Genomic DNA, 26,174 nt, shown 5'->3' on the forward strand with positions numbered 1-26,174 from the left:
ACCCTTTTATTTTTTTAAACGGATTTATAATTAGTTATGTACAACATTCTCCAGGGATGCTTCACAGAATGACCTTCCTACAAGGAAAATAAATCTCTGATCTAAAAGGATCAGCAGTGTTTATTATTTCAAGATACTAATTTTAGTAAAATATTTTAGTGATATTGTAAAACTCAAAAACCAAATTTTAAATCATGATTTCTGTGTTCCCATTGACTCTTGCTTTGTCTCAGCAGATTTTATCATTCTGGAGAATGATTTTTCTGAAAAGATCCTTCCTCTCTGCCCTACATTAGTGATAGCCAGTGGACTATGACTGAGGGGAAAAAAACCCAGAACTTGGCTTAGCTGCATTCAAGTTCATCAACAATGCAATACCTCTGCAGGACCTGCTGGCGCTTGATAATTTTTATTATACATGTTTGGTGTAAACAAATTCTCCAAAACTAATATTGCTAATTTTCAAATGTAGAGGCTGGAAAAAAAAGGAGAGGGAAGGGGAAGAGTCTGATGGAGAGAATTTGAGGGTTCTCAGTTTAATTCAGAGCAGGTTATGCAATAAACATTTTAGCAGGTAACTATATTTTTCTAGAGGATAGGGGAAGCAGAATAAGGGTTTTTACATTTGGTGTCACAGTGGAAATGCTGAGCTAATTTCCAAATATGGAAAGAGTAGGCAAATTCCAAATTGAACAAACTGCATCATCCATCATTTAGGAAGCTAAAAGAAAAACAGTTTTCAGATACCAGGTGTTGATCAGGAGAATTGTAGCTTAAGAATTCGGACTTCTTAGGAGAAGTGGCCTTATTACATCTAATATTGGTATATCTGGCTAAAATGGCTTTTAACATTAATATTAACCAGCCCGTTGCCACAAATGAAATTTCAAGGGTTCAAGACTTATTAACCTTTAGGACTACATTTCCCCCATAAGTAAACCCGAGCTGGCAGCTGTGAAAATGTGTTCCAGTAGAATATAGTGACAGCAACCTCAACCTTCTCCATCTATCTACAGTTACACATGAGCAATCTCATGTAGGAATGGTCCTTTTAAGATGGGAAGTTAAAAGAAAAACAGAATGATTCACAAGAGCCAAAATATCAACATTGATACTCCTAATCTTAGGTGTTAAAGTGACCTCCCTGGGTGTTTATCTGCCGGATAAGATCTACATGTGCCACGGTGGATTAAATCAATGATAAAAAAAAATAGGAGAAATCAGTGTTTTTCATTATTTAAAAGGGATTTTATTTAAGTTAAAATACACCTATTTTTTAAAAATACACCTATTTAAAATTAAATTTGAAATTGACAACCTATGTTGAGGCCAATACTTATTATAAACTTAAAATTATTTAATTTAAACATTAAAATATTAAGGAGTACATGTTTGCTGCCAAGTTTTAAAAGACAGTCAAAACCACTGAACTGGTAGAAGTCACTAGCAAAGAGCCTGGAACTTGAGTTTGTTGAAGTGCTACACCAGCTTTTGACAACAGTAGCCTCTTCTGCCGGTGAAGAGAAAATATTTTCTTCATTACAGTTTATTCTACTAGTGCAGTTCAGTTACTAGTTTATTTCAAATTAAGAAACCAGTTGGGAGTTGAAAAAGCAGGAAAGTTTGTTTTCCTCTATCAATCTATGAATAAATGCTAGGTTTGAGAGGATGAGATCTTTAAGTTCCAAAATCCTGAAGGACATAATGATCAGAAACAATTAGTTCAATTCACTAATTAGAGACAACACGGGTTAATAAATCAGTTTTAAATTAAAAACATGTTTTGATAAACTTTTTTTTATGTATCCAACATATTTAAAGCAGTTTAATTTAACAAAAAATTAAAATGCTAGTTTGTGCATTTTAATTGCATTTGAATTTCCATCCAAAAAGAGCTTAACACAAATCACAAGCAAAAAGCTAATCTAATAAAAAGCTAAGGTATATAATTATTTAAATAAATGTGTATAGATATCCTCCTGATTAACAAAAAGAAACACCAGATTTAAGGTAACAACTATATTTAGCTGCAAATCAACATGTTGTAATTATTACGAAGCAACAAGAATCAACCTTTCTTTAAGGAAAGCAATGAAAAAGTATGAATACATAACATGATTAAAATCAATTATTTAAATCAAGTTTCATGGCTGCTGATTTAAATCATGATTAAAAGCAGTGATTTAAATCATTTTGATTTAAATCAATCCACCCTGACTTGCAGATTTTATAAGAGGCACCAGTTAGAAAATACATACACGATAATATAAACTTGTACATACTGATTTTTACATGTACGAGGGAAAGCTTCTGTCCATGAGCTAAGAAGTGGCTTGGGATCCTACTCTGACTCTCAACAAGACTGGTAGTGTTCTGTCTGCTTGATGAATGGTAACCTTGGGCTGGAAATGGCAAATTCTCCTCATGCCCTTGCCACTCCTAAAGAAGTTGTTCTGAAATTTGGACATACATTTCTCCATTTATATAGTCTGTACCTATATAAATGAAATAGGAAAGTCAGGCTGTCACTATTCACAATCACTTTGGGACCATGGAGTCTATTTTCTGAGTGATTGGAGCAGTAGCGTGCTAAAAATTACTAAGTTTAGACAAACGGCTTGAAAATCTTGAGCTGAGTGACTGACAGGGACAGATATGTACTAAAACAATTAAATAATGGCAAGCCTTTAGTTTCCATTGAATTGCAACAGATTAGACTGTTTAGGAGAGAGAACAAAAGAAGCAAATTTTTCACAAGAAGCCAGAATTGCATGGCTCAGGGATTCATAACTGGATATGAAGCCTTTCAATTCTGGGTCATAAGACTGAGTTCCGCTCAAAAGAGACCAAAAGCTGTTAGACTAAACAGACTATCAAATGTTTTACTTGCTACCTGAAGCATCAATTCTGTCCAGTTCTGTTCTCAGCAGATCCATGTCATAAGCAATACAATTCCTAAAAAAATTATGACCTAGTATCTGTCTTTTTTCTCAAATGCTCCTGCAATTTTGCTGAAGTTTTTACAGACTTTTGCTCACTCCAGCACTCTTCCTCTTCACCTCTCTTTATATCCAGCTTTGTTCTTACAGACACACATCAATGATTATTACTTGCTAATATTATTTAATGTTTCTCTGGCTGATCTGTTTTTATTCTCTTCATATATTTGTTACTGAGTAAAAATTCTTATAAACAAAGGTTTAATCAAACCCAAAACAATTCATCCAAGTTGGTGCCTGGATTGTCTATCTCAGCAGATAAAGTCTGCACACTGAATAAGCATGGAAGCTGCTTTATTCATATCCTTAAAAAAATGTCTCCAGTTCAGGAGAGAGGCAACATAGAGAAGCTGATAAAGTCACTGACCATGTTATGCCTTATGAATAATTTATTAATTTAACAGATGAAACCAATAGGATTCTACAAAAACGTAACAAGGTTAAAAAATTTTGTACAAATCTATTAAATATAATAGGGAACATTCTTTACAGGTGTTTTAAACTAATTGATATTGAATTCTATCACAGGCATATAAAATTGTATTCAATTCTATAAAGAATTTCCATAGGGGGTAGCTCCTCGGAGAGGTGAGCTCCAATCTCTAGTGCTGTCAATCCAGAACTTTTCACAAGGATTAAGTTAAATTTACAAAAAAAGAGATATTAAAAATAGGGGCTTGTCTGTTCTGAATAAGAACAGTTGGCATGTATGAATAGGACATGATCTCTAAGAAAGAATACAATATACGTCTGTCAAATTACAGTTACAATGAACTAGGGCATGTGAGCGCTACCAAAAGGTTACTGGAAATATGAACTGAAAACAAGTTAAAGTAAACAATGATATTTCAAGCATGAGGCCTTTGCCAGGAATGATTTGTACAGTTTGTTCTAAGTATAACTTTTTTCCTGAGGAGAGCCCTTGATATCTAACATGCATCCACAACACTAAGTTAACCCTTTCACTTCACTGACAGCCCCCACACTCCAGCTCTCTCATTAGCAGTCTGGGACTGTCTGGACCAGAGATTAAACCAAAGCTGGACTGAGCAAGAACTCATTAGCAAGAAACCAGAAATGTTGGAGCTGCTTGTAGCTTTGGGAGTTGAGGCTATCTTTCATTTGGGCTCAGGAAATCCTAACTGCTGTTACCAAGGGATTAGCTACAAAATGCTCAGCGATAAAAAGAAAATTTAACTTGGAGATGAGGAACAGATTCACTGCACAGGCAGAAAACAGAACTCAAAAGCAAGGCAAGCTAAGAAAAGAAAAGAAATTGCAAAAGAAAAGAGTAGGCAAGATATGCAGCTACCTTTCTCCACTGTCAGCAACAGAGCACCTCGATCTCTGGCTCTAAGTGCTAGTGTGCTGATGTCTTGCCTCAGTAAACCAACACTGAGCAAAAAAGAGCTAAGGAAGAAAGACACTCAGGAAAGCAAGGAGCTCAATTTTCTCACTGCAGAATATGAATAATTCAGTGGAAGTTATTTGTATCCAGATGTGGGAGAACAGGGCTGTAATATTAAGATGAAACCCATGGACTCTGCTGCATAAGAGACTTCAGGTGCATTGTATATGGCAAATGTTCTTGTGCAGTGATTAGTTTTTGAATTCTTAGTGGGGAGAGTAGAAGGGAACCAAATAAAGGTCTCAGAACTATGGTGAGGTAAGTTGCATGTTATGATGTGTTTTGCCAAGAAAAAAAGCTAAAGAAAACAGAATCAACACACACGTTCTTTAGCTGGGAGATTGCTTAACAATTTGAGCCAACGAACAAACAGATGTGATAGGGATATGCGAAAAAGGGATTTCTCTGGCTTCCCTTAACAAATACATCACTGTTTTTGCATCCAGACATTTCCTTTGACAACTATATATATGCAGTTCTTGTGTCTTTGCTCATGTGTCTGGTCAAGTTGATTAAAAAAAAAACAAAAACGTTTGCTCCTATCAGTATTGAAATATTGGTATGTTCCCTCAGGAAACCTCCACAAATCCATCCCCACTTCCAGTCAGTTTTAACCTTGTGTGCCATCAAGATAATAATTACAATTTTCAAGCTCATGATAGTGTTTTAAAAATTGTACAAGATAAATTACTCTAGCCTTGCTTTTAATGATCCAATAATCTTATCTCAACACAATTAAAACAAACAAACAAACTACTACTACTGAAGATATCTTCTGAGAATAGGTGCTAAATAAGGAAGTGTCAGCAATACCATAGTTCTAGCGAGATTACATTGATGCAAATACATTCTGGAACCAAAGCTACTGTCCATTGGCGACCAGGAGGTGGGGGTCAATCTTCAGAGCAGTGCACATGGGAATTTAGCGAATATGAATGCGAGTAGTTACAATTAAATTCTTATGGAGTCATTACCCCTGAACATATCTAAGGAATTTTAGTCAGTATCCTCTGTCAGCACTCTTCTTCCCACTCTATTAAATGTCTACAGTACTATGTCTATGTCTGATGCAAGTGAGATTCTTACCTAGTTTTCCAGTTAAAATAATTCTGAAACACTGGTAGATCGAAAAGGACAGAGGATTATTGGGATTTGTGCACGGAAGAATTCTGCTTATAGCAACAGAATAAAAATGCTAAATAAAAAAGCAAATATGTTCTTTGTACTAGAATTGATCCTACAGTGTGCAAATCTGTGAACATGTCTATATGGGCTTAAACAATTTAATATTTTTAGATATTTAGAAACCTCTATATTTCAGCATATTTATGCAATCTGATTTTCATGAACATGTCAAGATACAGGATTACAAAAACTTCTGTATAATGGCAGCAGCAGAAACAAAGTAGAGCCAGGAACAAGAACATATGAAAATACTTCAAAATGCTTATGATGTCCCCTTCTGTTTCAGATTAACTTCTCAACAAAATTAGAGCATGTAAAATTTACACAACAGTGCTAAAAAGCTACCAGCCCTTTGAGCCCCACTGATAGCAAAAAATGACTAGTTTCTAGATGCAAAGTGGTTTTTCTTTTAATTGCCATTTGTTAAGAAGACTAGGTTGCAACAGTCTGTGCTGATCTACCTAGAGAACTTGATGGAATATGGTGCCAATGATTCCCTCAAAGGAAATTAAGCCTGTTTGTTTTCATTATGAAAATGTACAAGAATAAAGAAATATCTTGCACTTACATGTTCTTCTGAAGCATAAAGGACTTCCATTAGCCTTTGGACAAGGTCATTATTTTCTTGCCCATGTTCTTGGCAGAGAAGTTCAATCTCCCTTAATTTTCCAAAGTAGAAATCCCTTTCCTTCTCCACGCCTTCGAGTGCAAGTTTTAATGAATGTACCTGTAAAATAAAACATACATGTTCCAATAACAGGAACACAGCACATGGCACCTGTGAGACAGACTGAGTGAGTTTTGTCTACAGTGTAAGACAGTGAATAATAGGTTTAATCTGAATATATATACTTTTTTACAACTCTTTAAACTTAAGATGTATTTAGTACTTGTTAAAGGTGTCAGATTGTCTGAATACTGAAATCCTTGTCCACAGAGCAATATTGGCAAAGCAATGTAGGCTTCCCCATAATACCCCATCAATGCACCTCAACCCTGACCCTGGAGGGACCATTTCTACGGAATGTTTCAGTGCTGTAATAAAACATAGCAAGAGCAAGCTATAATGACAGAGTGGCTCAGGATCTGATTTTAGAACCAGGCCCCTGCTGAGATTGCCATAAGTGCCAAGCTGTCCCACTTGTGATAGCAATTAACACAATATTCATAATGAGCGCATTTTTACTTTGGCTGAATTAATGTGCATTTGTTATAGGTTAAATTTATCCTAAAATTTATCTACTCCTTAAGAATATTTATCTTTGCTCCCTATGGTAATTTTTTTTTAGTCTTTTATCAATCTTGCCTTGGCAGGGCAATGTTTAGATGACCTAATAAATCTTTTTAATCTGAGTCCAAATACTGTGTGTGGCTGCTTATCCGTTTCTTCACTTTTTAACTGGTCTGTTGCTGCGTTTCAGAATTCTCTTATGCTGGAGTAAAATGTAATCGGGTAACTCTGAAATACCAGCTTTCACGTGGTTGATCAAGGTACTCCACTTGCTAGAGTCTGCTTCAGTTTCAAAATACCTCTCTTAACTGACACCTGAATATGAGAATCTAGTTCCAAGATACAGTTTGCTAGCTCTAATTCACCACTATACCTGTTGCAATTGCTGAGCACATAACTTATTCTGACTGTATTAAAATAATAGGTTTCACAAACTAGAACACAGCTCTCAAATATTTTTTGAAAGAATAACTTTATGTGAACAAAACAGTTAACTACAAATATCTTAGTAGCACATGTGTTATGTATACAGCAGCTGCTCCATTGGTTTTATTGGGATATTAATGGAAAACAACAGCATAACAGGGGCAGTTGAGGTCCATTAAGGATAGGATTGCCAAATGGTAAATACACTGGTATCCCTGGTCATATCCAACTCAAAATGGAGATAACTTCAAAAATCTAAGTCATCAGTTCTACAGGCTCAAGTTCTCTCTATAAAGAAATAGGCTAAATTAACATTTTCTCTGACATTTCAATCACTTGATAACAAGTGAAAACACAGTTTTTAAGGTGTGGCTTGACAAAGCCCTGGCTGGGATGGCTTAGTTGGGGTTGGTCCTGCTTTAAGCAGGGGACTGGACTAGATGACCTCTTGAGGTCCCTTCCAACCCTATCTTTTATGATTCTATGAAGTCAGCTACTACAAATTGAGTGATGATGTACCAAGAAGTTCCCTTTTGATAGCCCACTGTACTAGAATGCAAAGTAGTTTATTTCCCCCAATGCCCCAAATAAAAGAGCTGAAGCAATGGCTGTACAGTCTAACAAATTCTCTTGGTTCCATGTTATCACAGTTACATGGCTGGCTGCACCACTGATCCCTTCTCTGGCCTCTGTGCGCTCTCCATTCAGATATCAGGCCTCATAACCGAACCCTTCTCATTGTGGAATCCCACAATTCTCCTATTCTAAGACCAGGTGAGAGGCTACTGAACCCTTTGTTCCAACTGTGATTTCTCAGCTCATCTACATGCCAGCATCATACACTCATTAATGTAAGGCATGCTACAATTCAAGTGAATTTCTGTGCTTCATTTCGCCAGACAGAAGAGCCCCTCTGAGATACACAATTAATTCAGCAATAGGCAAAAGTGTTTCATTTCTACTGGACTTTCTGCTGATGTGACTAATCAATAGTCTGAACACTTGTAGGCATGCACAACAAAATACACGTTAGCTACAGTCCTGAATCTTTAGGTTGTAAATATGCAGCCAAGATGTTTGCTGTTCTCAGTATGTAACAACCTGGAACAGTTCAGGAGACACTTCCTGGCAACCTGAAATTGTCATCAAAACATTAAGAATAGCAAGCTTTCTATGTTAATAAGCTATGGTGGAAAAATCCAAAAAGTATATGGACAGCCTCAGTAGTTGAGATCTTCTGATTTTACCTATACCTAAGGTAACGGCAGTGGTTCTTAATCTTTTTTTTGACCTACAACCCATAGAAGGGTGGAAAAACTGCCTCATGACCCACCATATCCCCAATATTTTGCAGCCACAAAACATTGTGGTATTCCAGTCATGGGATAGTTTTCTGGCCAAACCCATAAAAGGGTGGAAAAACTGTCCCATGATCCCATCATATCCACAGTATTTTGCAGCTTTACAAAGGATTGTGGTATTCCAGTCATGGGATGATTTTCTGGCCATTTTGTTAGTTGTGAACCAAAAAAAGTGAGGGGATTGGGATCACTGTTGCAGATGAAGGACTTGTTAGGTGTGGATAACCTGTTACTATAGTGTGGGGGAGCTTCTCCCTACCTCCCTACACAACACTCAGATTGGAAGCAGCATGAAATTCGCTTCATAGCTCCTAGAAGGATTGCTTCTCTGCCTTGGAGCTGAGGGCTATGCAGACAGGATGCACTAGGTCCTATAAGTTTAATAGTGTGATGCCACCCAAGCAATCACTATTAAAAAGGTCTTGTTAGCAAAAACAAATAACCTCTTTAAAAATGTAAGACTTCACACAAACTTGCTAACTCCTCAATAACTATTGCTTGCTTCACTTAAATCATCCATATTGACTCTTTCAGCGTTTGTCATTTGCATAGAGTCCTCAGGATTTTTAGCAATAGACACTTGTTGAAAATGTGTCAGTGGTAGATATGACTGTGGCTTAAGCAGTAATAAATACAAAAATGTAAGACTGTAAATACAGACTAAGATTTCAAATGTGTTGAGCACCTGCTAACTCTAACTGAAGTAAATAGGAACTGCTGAGCATTGGGCACTTTTGAAAAACAAGGCCACTTATTTAGGCTCCTAATCACAGACTTCGATACCCAACTTCAGAGAAAACAAGGTTACTTACCAGTAACTGTTGTTCTTCGAGATGTGTTGCTCATATCCATTCCAATGTAGGTGTGTGCGCGCCCCGTGCACAGATTCCCGGAACTTTTTTCCCTAGCAAGCCCCGCACGGCCAGCTCAGGCGCTCCCTGGAGTGCCGCGCTCATATCGCGGTATAAAGGGCGCTGCTGGCTCCGCGGGTCCCCAGTCCCTTCTTTCTGCCAACTCCGACAGTGGGGACGGGGGGTGGGTTTGGAATGGATATGAGCAACACATCTCGAAGAACAACAGTTACTGGTAAGTAACCTCGTTTTCTATCTTCGAGTGATTGCTCATATGCATTCCAATGTAGGTGATTGCATAGCCGTACCTTGGAGGAGGGTAGGAGTTATCGGTGACCTGCTCTTGACAGCACGGCTCTGCCGAACCCTGCATCCTCCCTCGCTTGTTCCACGATGGCGTAATGCGACGTGAACGTATGGACTGACGACCAGGTCGCTGCCCTGCAGATGTCCTGCAGGGGAACCCGCTCCAGAAAGGCTGCGGAAGAGGCCTGGGCCCTAGTGGAGTGTGCTCTTACCGCACCTGGGAGGGGTACCCCTGTCTGCTCATAGCATGCTTTAATGCAGGCAGTAATCCACTTGGAGATGCGCTGGGTGGAGACAGGTGAGCCCTTCATCCTATCCGCCACAGCTACGAAGAGCTGTGTCGACTTCCGGAAAGGCTTGGTCCTCTCGAGATAGAAGGCCAAGGCTCGCCTGACATCCAGCGAATGTCCTCTCCTTTCCTCCTCCGACCCATGGGGTTTTGGAAAGAACACAGGAAGGAAAATGTCCTGGTTACAGTGGAACTGAGACACCACCTTAGGCATAAAAGCCGGGTGAGGCCTCAGCCGGACCTTATCCTTATAAAAAAACGTGTAGGGGGGCTCCGAGGTTAACACCCTCAGTTCGGAGACCCTTCTGGCCGAGGTGATAGCCACCAGGAAGGCCACCTTCCATGATAAAAGGAGAAGGGAGCATGTAGCTAAGGGCTCGAATGGGTGACCCATCAGCCCGTTGAGGACCAGGTTGAGGTCCCAGGGGCACCGGGTCCCGCACCTGAGGGAAAGTCCTCTCCACCCCCTTAAGGAACCTCACCGACATGGGGTGAGAAAATAGGGAGCGGCCCTCCATGGGCTGGTGGAAGGCCGAGATGGCCGCTAAGTGTACCTTGAGGGAGGCCAAAGCCAGGCCCTGCAGTTTAAGCTGCAGTAAGTACTCCAAGATAGCCTGTATAGGCGAGATGCTTGGGTGTAAGCCCCTCGCTTCTGCCCACCCCGAAAACCTCCGCCACTTAGCCTTATATGTTACTTGCGTGGACGGCTTCCTGCTGCCCAGGAGGACCTGTTGAACCTGCATGGAACAGGCTCTCTCTCCCTCCGTCAGCCACAAAGTCTCCAGGCGGTGAGGTGGAGGGAGTCCAGGTCGGGGTGTAACAATCTCCCATGGTCCTGGGAGATCAGGTCGCACCGTCTGGGTAGCGGAATCGGTTCGGTGATGGAGAGGTCGAGCAGCATGCTGTACCAGTGCTGCCTCGGCCACACTGGGGCGATCAGGATAATGTCTGCCCTGTCCCTCTTGACTTTGAGGAGGACTTGGGGCAGGAGCGGGACAGGGGGGAATGCATACATTAAATCCCCTGTCCAGGGAACCAAAAAGGCATCGGACAGAGAGCCCGGCTCGCGACCCCTGAGCGAGCAAAACCTCGGGCATTTCCTGTTCTCTGCTGTAGCGAACAGGACCAGACGTGGAGTACCCCACCGTTGGAAGATGAAAGCCACTATGTCCTGGTGTAAGGACCATTCGTGGCGGGGAGAAAAAGATCTGCTGAGGCGGTCCGCCTCGCTGTTTCGTACCCCCGGGAGGTGAGAGGCAGATAAATGAAACCCGTGTCTCACCGCGAAGTCCCAGAGGCGAATAGCTTCCTGGCAGAGTGCCGAGGAGCGTGCCCCTCCTTGCCTGTTCACATAGAACATGGCTGCCGTATTGTCCGTGAGGACTTGGACTATCCTGCCCCTCAGGAATTGGAGGAAGGCCTTGCAGGCCAATCGGACCGCTCTGAGCTAGCGCACATTGATGTGCAGAGCTCTCTCCTCCGGTGACCAAAGCCCCTGGGTGCCCTGGTCGTGAGAAATGTGGGCTCCCCATCCCCGATCGGATGCGTCTGTGATGAGCGTCACAGATGGGGTAAACTCTCTGAAGGGGACGCCCATCATCACTTCCCTGGGGTCCCTCCACCAATCGAGGGACGACAGCACCTGTGGGGGAACCAGGACCATACTAGTTAGAGAATGCCTGTGCGGTACATACACCGAAGCCAACCACGTCTGGAGAGGTCTAAGCCTCAATCGTGCTAGTCTTACTACATATGTAGAAGCCGCCATATGTCCCAACAGCTGCAGGCAGTGCCTGGCTGTCGTCACGGGGGACAAGTGGAGATCAGATATAATGGCTGCCATCGCCTCAAACCTTGCTTGAGGGAGGAAGGCTCTGGCTTGTACCGCATCTAGCCTGGCTCCAATAAACTCTATACATTGCACCGGAGTGAGTGTGGACCTTTGCTCATTAATAAGCAACCCCAGTCTAGTGCACAATTCGTGTGTGAGAAGCAGACTATGTCTCACATGTGAACTCGACTTCCCCCTGATTAACCAGTCATCCAGGTAGGGGAAGATTTGAACACCTCTACGGCGCAGGTGGGCCACCACCACGGCCATACATTTAGTAAAAACCCTAGGTGCTGAAGAGAGCCCAAAGGGTAGGGACCGAAACTGATAATGGCGTCCCGCTACCACAAACCTCAAAAACCGCCTATGGGCCGGTAATATTGAGATGTGGAAGTATGCATCCTTCAAGTCAAGGGCGGCATACCAATCCCCTGGGTCGAGGACCGGAATAATTGTGGCGAGGGAGACCATACGAAACTTAACACGCCTAATATACTTATTTAGGCGACGTAGGTCCAGAATGGGCCTAAGGCCTCCCTTCGCCTTGGGGATTAAGAAATATTTAGAATAAAAGCCCCTGTCCTCCTCTGGCACTGGGACTTCTTCCACCACCCCCAGCACGAGGAGATACTCGATCTCCTGCACCAGGAGTTGGGCCGAGGCCGGATCCCCGATGGGGGACAGCCTCGGAGGGGTGTTGGGGGGGGAGGCTGTGAGCTGGAGGGTGTACCCCTTGGCAATCACCTCCAGGACCCACCGGTCTGTAGTAATGGCTTCCCACTCTATAAGGAAGGGGCGAAGCCTATCCGCAAACGGCCGGCCAAGATCCCAGAGAGAAGGAAGAGTACTACCCTCCTGCTCTGGGTCAAAAACGTTTATTAGAATTACCCCCTTTTGCAGGCCCCTGCTGGCCTCCCGTAGAGGACCCTTGGCGGCCTCCTCTGCTGGGACCGCGGTAGCGCTCACGACCCCTCCTCTGCTGGGCGGGTCGAGGAGCCAGCCTGGGCGGGGGTGGTGGTTGCCTCTGGGCCTGAGGTCTGGACTGCTGTCTGGAGGCCTGGGGGGTATACAACCCAAGGGACTTCAGGGTGGCCCGAGAGTCCTTGAGTGCGTGGAGCTTGTCATCTGTCTTCTCCGAAAACAGACCCAGGCCATCAAACGGCAAGTCCTGGATGGCCTGCTGCACCTCTTGTGTGAGGCCAGAAGCCTGAAGCCACGAACAGCGGCGCATCACGACCGCCGAGGCCATTGCCCTGCTTGCGGTGTCCGCCGCGTCGCTAGCCGATTGCAGCGCAGCGGTAGCAACCGCGGGCCCCCTCCTGGAGGATAGTAGAAAAGTCTGCCTCCTGGTCAGGGGGCAGCTGGGAGGCAAACCTCTGCATAGAGGCCCACAGGTTTTTATTGTATTTCCCAAAGAGGGCCTGGTGGTTCGCTACTCTAAACTGCAGCGCCGCAGTAGAGTAGATCTTCCTCCCAAATAAATCCAGCTTACGACCCTCCTTATCTTTGGGCGTGCTACCCTGGTTCCCCTGACGGTCCCTCTGGTTGGCCGCATCGACCACCAGGGAGCTTGGTGCAGGGTGGTTGTAGAGGAACTCAAATGGTTCCTTGGGGACATAATATTTCCGTTCCACCCCCTTGGATGTGGAGGGCAGAGAGGAGGGGGTCTGCCAAAGTTTCCTTGCGATCTTCATGACATTGTCATGTACTGGCAAGGTCGCCCGTGAGGGTCCCACAGAGCTCGAGGGCCCAAAGAGGGGGTCCTCCTCCTCAGACATGAGCTTAAACTCCATGCCCAAGTTCTCAGCAGCCCTCTTTAGGAGGTCTTGATGAGCCCTGAAGTCAAACAGGGGCCCCCTACGGTCCCTGGCTGCCGCCTCATCAGGCGATGATGAGGAAGAGAAGGGTAGGGGCGCAGTGGAGGGTCCCTCCCCTGGGTCCGAATCCTCCGAACCCTGCTCTTGAGCCTTGGGGGCCGGGGGTACTGGGGGAGCCACCACCGATTGTAGTGACACCGAGCCCTGGGGCATAGGGGCATTCCAGGGTCCCCAATACGGCCACTGCCAAGGCCCTTGGGTCCACCCGGGGGCCTGCAGGGAAGGCTGATGCAGCCGCACCACCTTCTTGTCGCCGGAGCCCGCCGTGCGTCGCTTATGTTGCCAACGCGTGGAGCGGTCGGACGAGGACGACGTGGACCGGTGCCGACGTCGGCGGTGCCGGCGATACGAGGAGGTCGGGGAGGATGATGACGATGTAGCCGACTTGCCCCTGCGGCGGGAGGACTTGCGGTGCCGCTTCACCGCCCGGGACCGAGAGCGGTGCCGATGACGGCGACGCTGAGGGGAGTCCAGCCGCCCCGATGTCGGTGCCGGCCCAATCGGTGCCGGGCCCATCATCGGTGCCGGGCCCATCGGTGCCGGGGCCGGCCTCGGTGCCGGGGCCATCGGAGTCTCCGGGCCTTTCGAGACTACCGACTGTGACCTGGAGCGGTGCCGGGACGGGCTCCGCGCCGAAGAGTGGTCCGAATTCTGGTCCCTGCTGGCATTGGAGCTGGACCCACGGCTCCGGCGACGGACTCGGGACCGCCCACGGTGCCGAGTCGCTCGACGACCTAGAGTCGGAGCTCGGAGGGGAGCCGACGCTCTCCACCCTCCGTGACCGTCTGGAAGGAGACTTGGATTGGGAACGTCTCCAACCACCGAGACCACCCAGCGCGGGTTTGCCTCGAGACGCGGGTCCCTTCTCCCTCGGCCGAGGGGGGGGACGGAGGCATAGGCATGGCCATGAGGGCTCGTGCCGCAGTAAATGCCTCCGGCGTCGACGGTCCTTGCGGGTGCACTCCCCCACCCCCAGGAGTCGGGGGAGGCAACCCGCGCGGAGACCCCAGTGCCGGAGTAGACTCTACGGCCCGTGGCTGGGGCGTCTCCGTACTCCCGCCGCCCTGCGAGGGCCGGGGGGAGATCTCCGGTGCGGCCAAGGGCCGTGCCGACTTCTTGGGCCCCTTCGAGCCCCTCTGCGGTGCCGAAAGCGGGGCCGGTGGGGGGGCGCTCCGCACCAACGACACACTCGGTGCCGACGGAGACCGGGACGGCTCAGAGGCTGGATGGAGCGCCAACTCCATAAGGATTGCCTTTAGCCTCGCGTCCCTCTCCTTTTGGGTGCGAGGCTTAAAGGACTTGCAGATTCTGCACTTGTCTCGACGGTGTTCTTCTCCAAGGCACCGGAGACAGCGGTCATGCGGGTCACTGATAGGAAAGGCTTTGGTGCACAAGACACAGTTCTTAAAGCCAGTGGAGCCCGGCATGACTCCCGTAGAAGGAATCCCGTCCGGGGTTCTAACTGAACGCTTAACTACAAACTAAACTAACTCTATAACAACTATTAGAACAACAAACTTTGAAAAACAGTCAAACAACTAGGGAATGAGCTACTTGCACGCAGCAAGAGGCAATAGTTCCAGCAACCATCACAGGCGGAAAGAAGGAACTGGGGACCCGCGGAGCCAGCAGCGCCCTTTATACTGCGATATGAGCGCGGCACTCCAGGGGGCGGCTGAGCTGGCCATGCAGGGCTTGCTAGGGAAAAAAGTTCCGGGAATCTGTGCACGGGGCGCGCGCACACCTACATTGGAATGCATATGAGCAATCACTCGAAGATAGAACCTTTATTCGTGGATATAGTTTATAATGTTCAAGTTTTGTTTTGTATTTTTCATTTTCCCAACATACAGTAATCTAGTAGAGATTATTTATCTTATATATTTATTCATTATAGACTTTTAAAAAACATTTACCAAGGACTCAATCAGAATCCAGGCCCTGTTGTGTTTAGCCCTGTTCAAATGGGTGCACAGTCTTTGCTCTGAAGCATGAGGGCTGACAGCCTCTGTAATTCTGTCCTAGTTAATATAACTACAGATTCAGGCCTGATTCTTATAACCACTAAGGGTCCTGTACACCATTCTGGAAGCGTGAAAGAGCCTCAAAGCAGATGTAAATGGAATTTATGCCTAATTTAAGGCCTTTTTAAGGCCAAATAGGTATAAAGAATCTTTAGTGGAAATGAAAATCAAGCTCTCTCTTCTTAATACAAAAGTCTAATTTTTAAAATTTTAGTTTACTCTTCAGTAACATCCTGCAACAAAGTTTTATAGGTTAATGAAGCACTATAATCAAGGTACATCCTTTTCTCAGTTGAAAAAGATAGTTTGCCTTTTGGTTGTCTTCCTTCCAAATAGCAAAGTGTATAGACCATCACCAAAGTCCCATTTCAACTACAGATTCTTGTCAACCTGTTATTAAATCTCTTTCCATGGTGAGAATAAATAATTTTTTATTATTCCTCTTATCGTAAATTTTAATCCAAGAGGACAGACTTAACTCACAAAATAGTACTGGATTCTTCATCACAAGGCAAAAATAATTATCAAAATATCTAAATATATAAAATCCATCAATTCTCTCTCTCTTTCTTTCTTTCTAAATACTCATGCAACATGTTAGAGGGGCAAGAATTTCTCTTATAAACCATGCAGCTATGTATTCCAGTAAAACTGTAATGTACAGATTCAAGTACAACTATCTTTAAGGAGGCTCTCACACTGCAGTATGATTCACCAGTCTCATTCCCAAAATCATCCTTAGCACCTTTTTAAAATATGAGTACAACACTGGCCAACCTGCAGTCATCTGCTACAGTTACATTTTTTTAATGACATCACTTTTTTTTGTTCTTAGGTGAGCTATTCCATTTGTTAGATCCTTCAGCACTGTGAAGTGCATATAATTCAGACTGGAATCGAAAGTTCATTTTTCAATTGTTCAATGTCTTGCTCCGTCTCAGTACTTTTACTACCAGTATAGAGTAATCTTCAGTTTTATGCCTTTTTATATCTTTCATAGTGCTTCTGACAACTAATTCTGTGGTTGAAGCAAAGTTACCTGTTCACTGAGTTGTATGACTTGTGTTTCCAAATCTTTATCCAATTTGGATGCTGAGCTGCTCGGTGTGGCTTTTTTTGCTGATGATGGACGAGAAGGTGTGGACCCTGGTTTAGAAGCCGGACTAGATTTAGCAGCACCTGAAAGCACAAGAATAAAATTGTTTTGAAAACCCCTTTTTAAAAATCAGATTTAAATATTTATGCCCAGCATTTTTTTTTGAAAAATTTTGACTTTTTACCCCTTCCAAATACAGAGAAAAGTGTTTAATTTGCATATGACAATTAGTGCTGTTACTTTACGGCTGTAAGTAGAAAGATACTCATTTTACTGCCACGCTTTTGAAAATGAAAGTAAATACCATAACAAGAATGTTACTTTCAGTTTAAAAGAACAAAATAGCTCACGGATACTCAAAGAAAAGTGAATAAACACCACAGTTCCCTTAATTACTACTACTTTACAGCTTTAACAGAGACACTGGCAACAACTAAATCATTACTTTAGTGGTTAAAAATCTATTGGAGAAAGGCAAGTTGATTTAATTTATGGTGATTTTATTTGTAAGCCTATCTGCTTCTATGATTTAAAATGGAGAAGAAACTAACACCATTACATGAATCACACAAATTCAGCAAATGCAAACAGCATTAAATCCATCACTTGAGCATCGGTTGCTGCAATAGCCAAAAGATCATGTTTCTGATCAGCTTAGGAGGTTTTTTTACATCACGTGAAAAGCAAAGCTGATAATGTACCCAAATGTAGAGCAACACCTTTGCCAGCGGAAAATGGCACCCATACCAAGCACATATAGGTACTCTACTTTCACAAGCATCAAGCATGCACAAATGCTTAAATACTGACACAGGAAAATGTATATACAAGAACCAGTACTATCTTTATACACACTCTTGGGCTGACAACTGATATGACATTGGTGTCATTCCCTTTCCCCCTCTCTCCTTTAGGGTTTGAGTGATTACTAAAGTCTCTAAATTTACCATTCGTGGAAGATGTCCAAGTTTCGTGTACTGTAATTAGCAGCATCAACTCCCAAAGCACAGGAGGTCCCACTCCAATTATTCTTCAGATGAGACCACTCACTTTATGGCCTCTACCTTGTCTACCATCCTAAACGGTCACTTACACCACATACTCCTGAAGCCAGACCCCCCCCCTTCTCTCACTCACTCACAAAACCATAATTTTGATGTGATTACATCGATGAGGTTGCCAGTTTTTAAACAAAAATGACATAGCAGAATTAAAACACACAGAAATGAATTCTGGCAACCTGAATTATATTTAAGGCTTGAGGGGAAAAGATTAGGCTTGTTAGGTTGCCTATTTTCCTTTAAAGAACAGAGTAAACAGTAAAAACCTAAAGAACTTAAATAATCCACAAATACGCTTTGATGCAGCAAGACTCCCTCCTCCTCTCGCTTCCCTCACGTGCAAGCACACATGCACTGCAAGATGTCCTCAGGCTTCTCTGTCAAGAAGCTCAAAAGCTGATTGGGATGAATTGCAATGAAAGGTGATTCAGTCAAGCTTGTTAGGTTCTTGTGATTTAGTCATAGACTGCACTGGCCTCTGTACCAGGAGTTGTCTTTTCTCATCATTTTATATTCTCTAGCGACAGCCCAGAGAGCATAAACAACTATACAATTCATCTGCTTTTAGTGGCACCATTTTTGGCTAGAATTCTACCATCCTTTTTATATTTGTTACAAATAAAATTATTGATACACCAGAAAGGTATCTTGCCAACAAAAAATGAAAACTACAATCTGGCCAAAATATAGCAACTTCTACCCTGAAGTTCTTACAAGTCACATGCATGAACCATATCACCCCTTGATAACAGGGTTCAAGCACATACACAGAGGTGGTAAAGCAAGGTGATGAAACTTGCACTGTTCTCATGCCTCAAATTACATTTATTCTTTTGAAAGAGTGCTTAGTATCTACAGGTGTCATCAATCCAGCTCTTTTCCTGAACAATAAAATATGGTTCATGACGCTACCACCAATGCACACTAAAGATGCCAAACTGCTCGTACACAAAGAGAACAGTACGTCGAATTTGGTAAAGTACTCTGACAAATACAGTAAGATCTTTAATTGCCATTTTTTCCTTTGTCAGAGACCAGCAGATCTTTGTGTATAATCTTCACTAACATTTTCCCCAAGGACTTGGTCAATACTTTAATTACAGCTGAAATCACAACTCATTAAAACAAATCTTCTACTGGGATCCAGGATCCTACTCTGACATTTAAGTGATGCGTGCATCCCATATGACAATAAACTTCATTTTTCATACAGTACCATTTATATACACATCACCACCATATACTTTACACAGGTAAAATAGGAATGTTTTCATCAGGGTTTCTAAATCTAATTCTTCCCAAAGAACCAGATAAATAATCCACTCAGAAACATGGTAAGCTTTTGAAGGGGCTGGTGGGAACATTTTAAAAGCTAGGGCAAAGGCAGCGTGTCTCTTTTCCTTCCTGGCTTGTTTCCACTCAGAGTTCTGCAAAAGCTTCTTGAAAATCAACATCTTAAAACATAAGAAATGGCCATTTAAAGGAAACAAGACTTGCAATTCCACCACTTGGGAGACAGTCCAAGCTAGAGGGTAGAACAGAAGTTAGTACCACTGTAAAAAAAACCTTTACCTAGATGCAATCTCACTCTTCCTGTCACACAGTTCTCAGTGGGATTGCAGGCAACCTAGCTAGATGGGACCAGTGATAGTCAGTATATAAAACCATCCCAGATTGACAAGACGACTGTGAAGCTGATAGTAAAAGCAGCCTTCACAGAACCTGGAGCTCCATCTCCGTCTCTGTCTTCAAATGCACATACTGAGCATATTTCTTACAGAAAGGATTATGCAAGAAAAATATTCTTCTTAATTTTCCCTGGAAAGATATTAGACTCTTTGCATGGAAGTTGACCCCCTTATTAACAGGCACTGCTTCTTCAAACTTAGTGCAGTGACTTATACAAACGTAAAAGCAGAGAAAAAGTAACAGAAAAGAAAGATGAAGATTCTACGTTGTAAAAACAAGTACGATGTGTATCCTTGCAGACTAGTGAATGAAAGGACAGAAATGCTGCATGTGAAGATGCATCACTGGAGAGAAGACGGGCAAGGTGAGTTTATGATTTAAAGTCACAGGTTAAAGTGAACGGAGGTTTTGAAAACATTTGGATACTTGGAAAGAAGGAGTTCTAGAAACGAGTCCCTTTTTCACTTCTATAGTACAGTACAATGTACAGTATAATTAAAGTGCAGTGCTAGTAGGGAAATTAAGAAGCAGTAAGAGTAAGTTCATGTAAATTTAACCCAAGAGGGCATTTTCAATTGGATTTTACAGATGAACAGGAGACAGCAGAAGTGACAAAATAGTCCAATATGGACACACTTTGTCCAGTAATGTCTCAGGTTACAACACACACACACTTGTTACCAGAAAATAACTGAATATAGCTTTTTATGCAAATCAAGACCAAGGCTTATCATCTCCAACAGCAACCTACAGTGGCAAAGACTAATACCTTTAGAATACCAACTAAAAAAAATGATGGTATAACTTTAGGAATGAGTAATAGGGTATGGCGCATCAAATGTGAAAATCACTAGACAGAGCATATGTTGATGTGACTGGAAGTTACCATTTGACGTTCAATAGCCTGAATCCACCTCACAAAACAGCTAATCATAAAGTCACACATACTGAATATGTGCAAAGAGCATGGACTGAATAGGCACAGACATCTATCTACTTATCCCTAGATTTTCCTTCTCAATTCCAGTTTGAGGCACTGGAGTGGTGTGTTCTTGGAAAGCTCACACTGTCCCCTGCCTGTGGTTAGAGACTATTTGATGACACTGCTCATAAGGAATCTTTCACAAGCAAAAGAACTACGTAAAGGACTATGTTTTAAAATATTAAGTGTATGGATTTTTTAATTCCTCATCCTGAGTGACACTAAGCATTTCAAACCACAATGAAGTCAGCAGGAGTTTGGGTATGCTACCTACTGCTCAGGATCAGGCCCTGAATGAACAGGATGTTCTGATATCCATAATCAGTAATACAGTTTTTAAATAAGCTAAATAATCTGAGTGCTCCAGATGGCACGAGCTAGAGATGGTTGAAAATGAAATCTGAATAGCAGAGGATGCACAGTGATCTCTAACTGAAAATCTTACGCATTAAAGCAAGCTTTACCTTCATGTTTACTCTAAAATATTTTAAAATATCAGGGAAAGTCGTTGGGGAAAATGGATTTCCAACACATCCTTAATTTTATAAAAAAATGTAACAGATGCAATCCAGAACTATGATTAAATGCAATATTTCAGTCCAAAGAATTTTTAATCAGTTCAGTACCTGCAAATTGGAACTCACAACGGGAAGCTTTGGTAGCCCTAATAGCTGCAAAACTGAACACTATGAGTGCAAATTTTCCCCTTATTTATTCCACTGTAAACCTGGAATAGCTCCATGAATTCTCTGTGGAGGGGCACTATGTTTTCCTAACACAAAGAGCAAACGTTCTTCCAGTATAGATGAATTATTTTAGAATGAGGATTCCAAGCCAGAATCCCATGGTACTAAGCACAGTCTCTCACGCTAAGATCCTTCATCTCAAATTGCCCTCAGCATTCTCCCCACCTCTGTTCATTCTCCCAGCAGACAGGCAGAGTCCTTACATTTAAAGATAAATGACACAGAAAATAGGATATCTCCTCCAAGCTGAATAGCAGCAGACTTCACAAGATCTTCCTGCTTGTTCCTTTATTGAGAAAAGCATATTTTCCCTTCATTATTAATTTTTGTCTGTGCACTTACTCCAGCCAATGTGACTGGATTATTATTTATTTGTACAGCATGGAATCCAAGGGCACCAATCAGACATCAGGCCCACACTGTACTACCTATTTTCTGGACAGATATGCCCCCCCAAACCTAGCCAGTAGTCATAGCATGGCGGACGTAATGGTGGTATGTAATATGGGTGGTATGTAATATGGGTTGGGCTTGTTTTGGGCAGCAGTGCTGTTTTTGTGACTCTTGTGACTCATGGCAACTGTCAGTCCTTGTGCCAAACAGCTTAACAAGATACATGCTCTGTGTATTTCTTTGTTCATTAATGCAGTTTTGATTGCTTCCCATCCCCAGCCTGCTCTGCAACAGCATGTTGTCCATCTTAACTATAAATCCATTCTTTTGGGTAGCAGGGATAGATATTTTGTTATTGGTCTGCTAAAGTACCTAGCACTTTGCTAGGGCTACGGAAATAAATTGCAATATTGACTATACATTCTTGTCTTGGCAGCAGTGAATGGTAGTTTCAGCTTTCAGTAGGAAGTTGTATGGTACTTTCAATAGGAAGTTTTATGCAAACAATTAAACGAATCCCCTACATATCATGTCATGTAAGCAGCATCTTTCGATCATCACTGGCAGATGAGGCATCTCATTATCAACATCTGGAATGCTATCAGGCAGCCTCAACTCCCAGTCATACAGGGTTAACTTTGGATGCTCAAAACTGATGCAGTGTGTTATGATTTTATGTTAGCTCACAGCCCAGTTTTCAAATACACCATGATATTGTGTTTGTTAGCAGCATCACAGCTGCTTGAATTAACACTCAGTTCATTTTAGTTTGTACCTGGCCATATTACATCTCATATTAACACCGGCGTAAGATCATTTCATATACTGTTTGTAAAGACAGCAATTATTTTTGTCTTGACAGTGTAATATAAATTGGATAGAGCAGCTATCAAAAACATTATAATTCTCAAGCAGTGTTTATTATGCCCTAAAAACATAATTACTATCAATCACATTATGCCTAAGTATTTCTCGCTATAACTTCTATTTTCTTTCCTTTTTGCTAAACAGGAGTTATGTGCAGATTAAAAATGTTTAAATGTTGTATAAACTGCTACAATCCCAAACCTTTCATTGCGGATTACAAAAAGATGCGAGATTAGAATGCCCGGTCACTTAATACTCTGAGTAGATGTACTCAAATTAATGGGTCCAGGATTCTGTCTGCATGAGACTTCTGGAATCTAACTGTAGTCCTACAGACAAAATACCCCTATTGACTACCTAAAGGGCAAATTATCTCTGAAGCTATTTTAGTAATTAGTAACTTGTTTAATATTTGTGGAAAATGGTATGAAGTTCGGCTCATGTGACAACTGCATGAATGCAGTGGGAAGGGACACATTGAAACATTGTACTCTGCTTCACTATTCATAGTAATTGCTTCAGTGGAATTTGGAACTCACTCACATTAACTGCAGTATTTCTTCCACCAAATTCATAATAAAGGGCGAAAATAAGAAATTACACTGGTGACAATCTCCTGAGAAGAAATAATCTTTCAGAAAGATTAAGCTTTAGAAAAGGTCACTTGAATTAGCAGCTTCCCTACTAACTAAATCATTATTGAAAGTCTCCTCCCTCTTTCCCACACATTTGTTTTAAAGACAAGGGAATAAGAGCTCATGCATGCTTCTCCTCACAGCTCTGCCAATAGACTCAATTGTGTGGAGGGTTTGTGTGGAGGGACACCTTCCCCTGTTGAATGGGATCAGAGATTAACTCATTTCATTTGTGTCCCAAGACAAAAATCTAATCCTCGGTCTTCAAAGAAACGGTAACCCCACTGCATTGTTTATGGCCCCTCTTCCATCCACTGACTTCCTCAGACCAAACTTCTCAGTTATCGCTAAAATCTTACATTTTGTTTCTTAAATCTGCCACATACCTAAAGGAAATAAGCTTGTGTAACTCAAGGCACATCTTCACTGCCCCGCAATTTGGCCTAAAGGGGTGAGAATAGCAGTGCGCACCAAAGTGTCCTGCTGTATCTCTCCCATGTGAACACTGTGGGCATGAACATCTCATGCCCACAGCATCCACCTCAGAAAGTTACAGCGCAGCATTTTGGTGTGCACTGCTATTCTCAGCTCTGAAAGCCTTTATATCAGGGTGGCCAAAGTGCAGCCTTTGGGCTAGACATAGTCCACTGGAAGTTGCTTCGATCAAATTGCAGCACTGCCTAGGTGGACTGACAGTCTGACTTCCACCTTAGCATTAAAAATCAGGTTGGCCACAATTTGCTTAATGTTAGAAATATTAGGTGTACTCCTAGTCTCATAGCAAGCAGCCAAAGCAGCTTTAGCTGGGCAACGTGTGAGCACTCAGCTTAAAACTGTATCATAAAGGAGGCTTAGCATTTGACTCTTGAATGTTGGCTGTATCTCTGAATAACTCACTTCTGTTCTATATTATAGAACACTATGTAAGTGGCCTAGAGCTATATTCTGTATAATGAATCACTTCAGTATGTGTATAATTAGAACCTAACATAATAAACATTAAACCGCGTATTTTTTTTGCAATGCAATTTCAACTCCTTTCATTAGATATTAATCAAAGAGCACATATGCTCTGCTTGCCACTTCAGGCAGTTTTTGTTGTTGTTGTTGAAGCAGTTGAATCCATCAGGAATGTAAATTGCAAGGTATCGTGGAGAGATTTGCTGGAAAAAAAATACTGTTTCCAGTAAAAGTTTTGACTGATAATTCAAAGTAGAAGGCATGAATGGAGGCAGCTGATCTAAAAACAAATGTTACCGTTCAAAGTAATAAATCTTATCAACATATGTAATATGCTGAACTATCATGGTTGCACACTCCAGTAATTTAGCAGAGACTAAGGATCTTTTCTCCTCTGGATCACATGAAAGTCAGAAGATCAGTAACGGAATTCAGCTGTGGTTCTCAAAGTTTTGTATTGTTCAGAACTTAAGACAGGGAGGTCTTGGAGAACTCCCAACACTGATCCACACCTTTCATTCCATGTGGGGGTTGAATTACAGTTACATTAAATATTAGGACACTATTATAGAGATAAGAAATAAACTTGCCTTAAAATGCAATAGTTTCAGCTGCTTGGCACTATCTGTCCTATTTATTTCCTCTCCATGGGTGTAGGACTTTACACTAGTAACAGATCTCTTCACCTTGCCCTCAGCTCTCACTGCCCTTGGCCTCTTTGCAGTTTGAGTCTGCCCTCTGAATATGATAACCCCAAACTGACTGTGCTTGCCATACAGCTGTCAAAGAAAGTCTTTGTAAACAGACTTCAGTTCAACTTCAGTAATCCAGCAGGACTACATGGTGGAATCTCTACTTGTGAACCAGTGTACGCACAATTAAAGATTTCTGGGATGGGGTGTGACTGGTGTAGTTCTACTTCCTCCTTGTGATGGCTCTGAAGACGACAATTTGAAAACTGACTGGGAAAGCCATTTAGAAAGATATTACCTCTAGAACTGGCTGGAAAATGGATTTTTGCCCTGTGGAAAATTTTGACTTTTCAGCCTAAAACAAAAAAATTCAATCATAAACTTTTCTGGTTTAGATTTTTCAAGGAAAACTTGACATTTTTGAATGGCATGAAAAATTTGGTTAACTGAAAATCCGATGTTCCATCAGAAAACAGTTTTGATTGAAAATTTTCAACCGTCCATAATTACCAGGTAATGGCTTAGGTAAAATGGGTTCAATCACTTTGTAGCAGCAGAAGAAGCCATTTTTAATTGGTCAATATGTCTTGTGAACGGTGTCTGTGGGATTTTTTTGTTTAGATATTCAGAATATAGCAAACTGTGCATCATTAAAGAGAGGTCTGAAAGAAAAACTGCAGAGAGGGATAGTTTATTAACAAATTTCCTCAATTAGAACTATACTGACATACCAGAGATGGGGAAAAAGTAAGAGACCCAACAAGACCAATATTAAACATACAGTTTAAAATTTATAGCATCTTGATAGTGCCATATTTTTTAAGCTTTTCAGTCCAGTTTCTAGAACAGTAGTCTATGTCATCTTGTAGCAATCTTGCTGGCCCTCTTAGCAGAGATGCTACTATTTTAATGGGCATGGAAACTGAACTCCCTTCTCACTCTTACAGGTGATTACTATATGTCAAGCTGGAACAGGAAAGCCTGCACTGTCAGTGCTGTACCTATTCTGTGGAAAGACCACTTCAGTCTCCCATGGTATTCCAACTCCTTACCTGAACACCAAACTTGAAATTTTTGAAGAATACATATCTCCTGTACAGACTATGCCCCACAGCACTCTACATCTTCTGCAACAATACAATAGAAGACAGGCTGAAGAACTACATAATAAAACAGATGTGACTGTACAGTGATTACCAGCGTTTGACCTACTGGGAGGGTGCCAAGACCATTTTGATGGGAAAGGAAAGAGGAGAGAGAAAAGT

General features: G+C 42.3%; 1 protein-coding gene across 9 annotated transcripts in view; it reads right to left on the reverse strand.

The window, feature by feature from the left end:
* Window positions 1–26,174, reverse strand: part of MAPRE2 (microtubule associated protein RP/EB family member 2) — a 127,720-nt gene that overhangs the window by 4,864 nt on the left and 96,682 nt on the right. For all 9 annotated transcript variants that reach the window (XM_067553816.1, XM_067553813.1, XM_067553815.1 and 6 more), the window contains 2 exons: window positions 16,828–16,967; window positions 6,161–6,319 (listed from right to left, as the gene is read on the reverse strand). In XM_067553816.1, the coding sequence (XP_067409917.1) occupies window positions 6,161–6,319; window positions 16,828–16,967 (299 nt within the window). The remainder of the gene's footprint in view (window positions 1–6,160; window positions 6,320–16,827; window positions 16,968–26,174) is intronic.

This window comes from Emydura macquarii, unplaced genomic scaffold (assembly GCF_026122565.2).
Source record: "Emydura macquarii macquarii isolate MOO-44397 ecotype Brisbane River unplaced genomic scaffold, CSIRO-AGI_Emac_v2 contig_1477, whole genome shotgun sequence".
Classification (NCBI taxonomy): domain Eukaryota; kingdom Metazoa; phylum Chordata; order Testudines; family Chelidae; genus Emydura; species Emydura macquarii.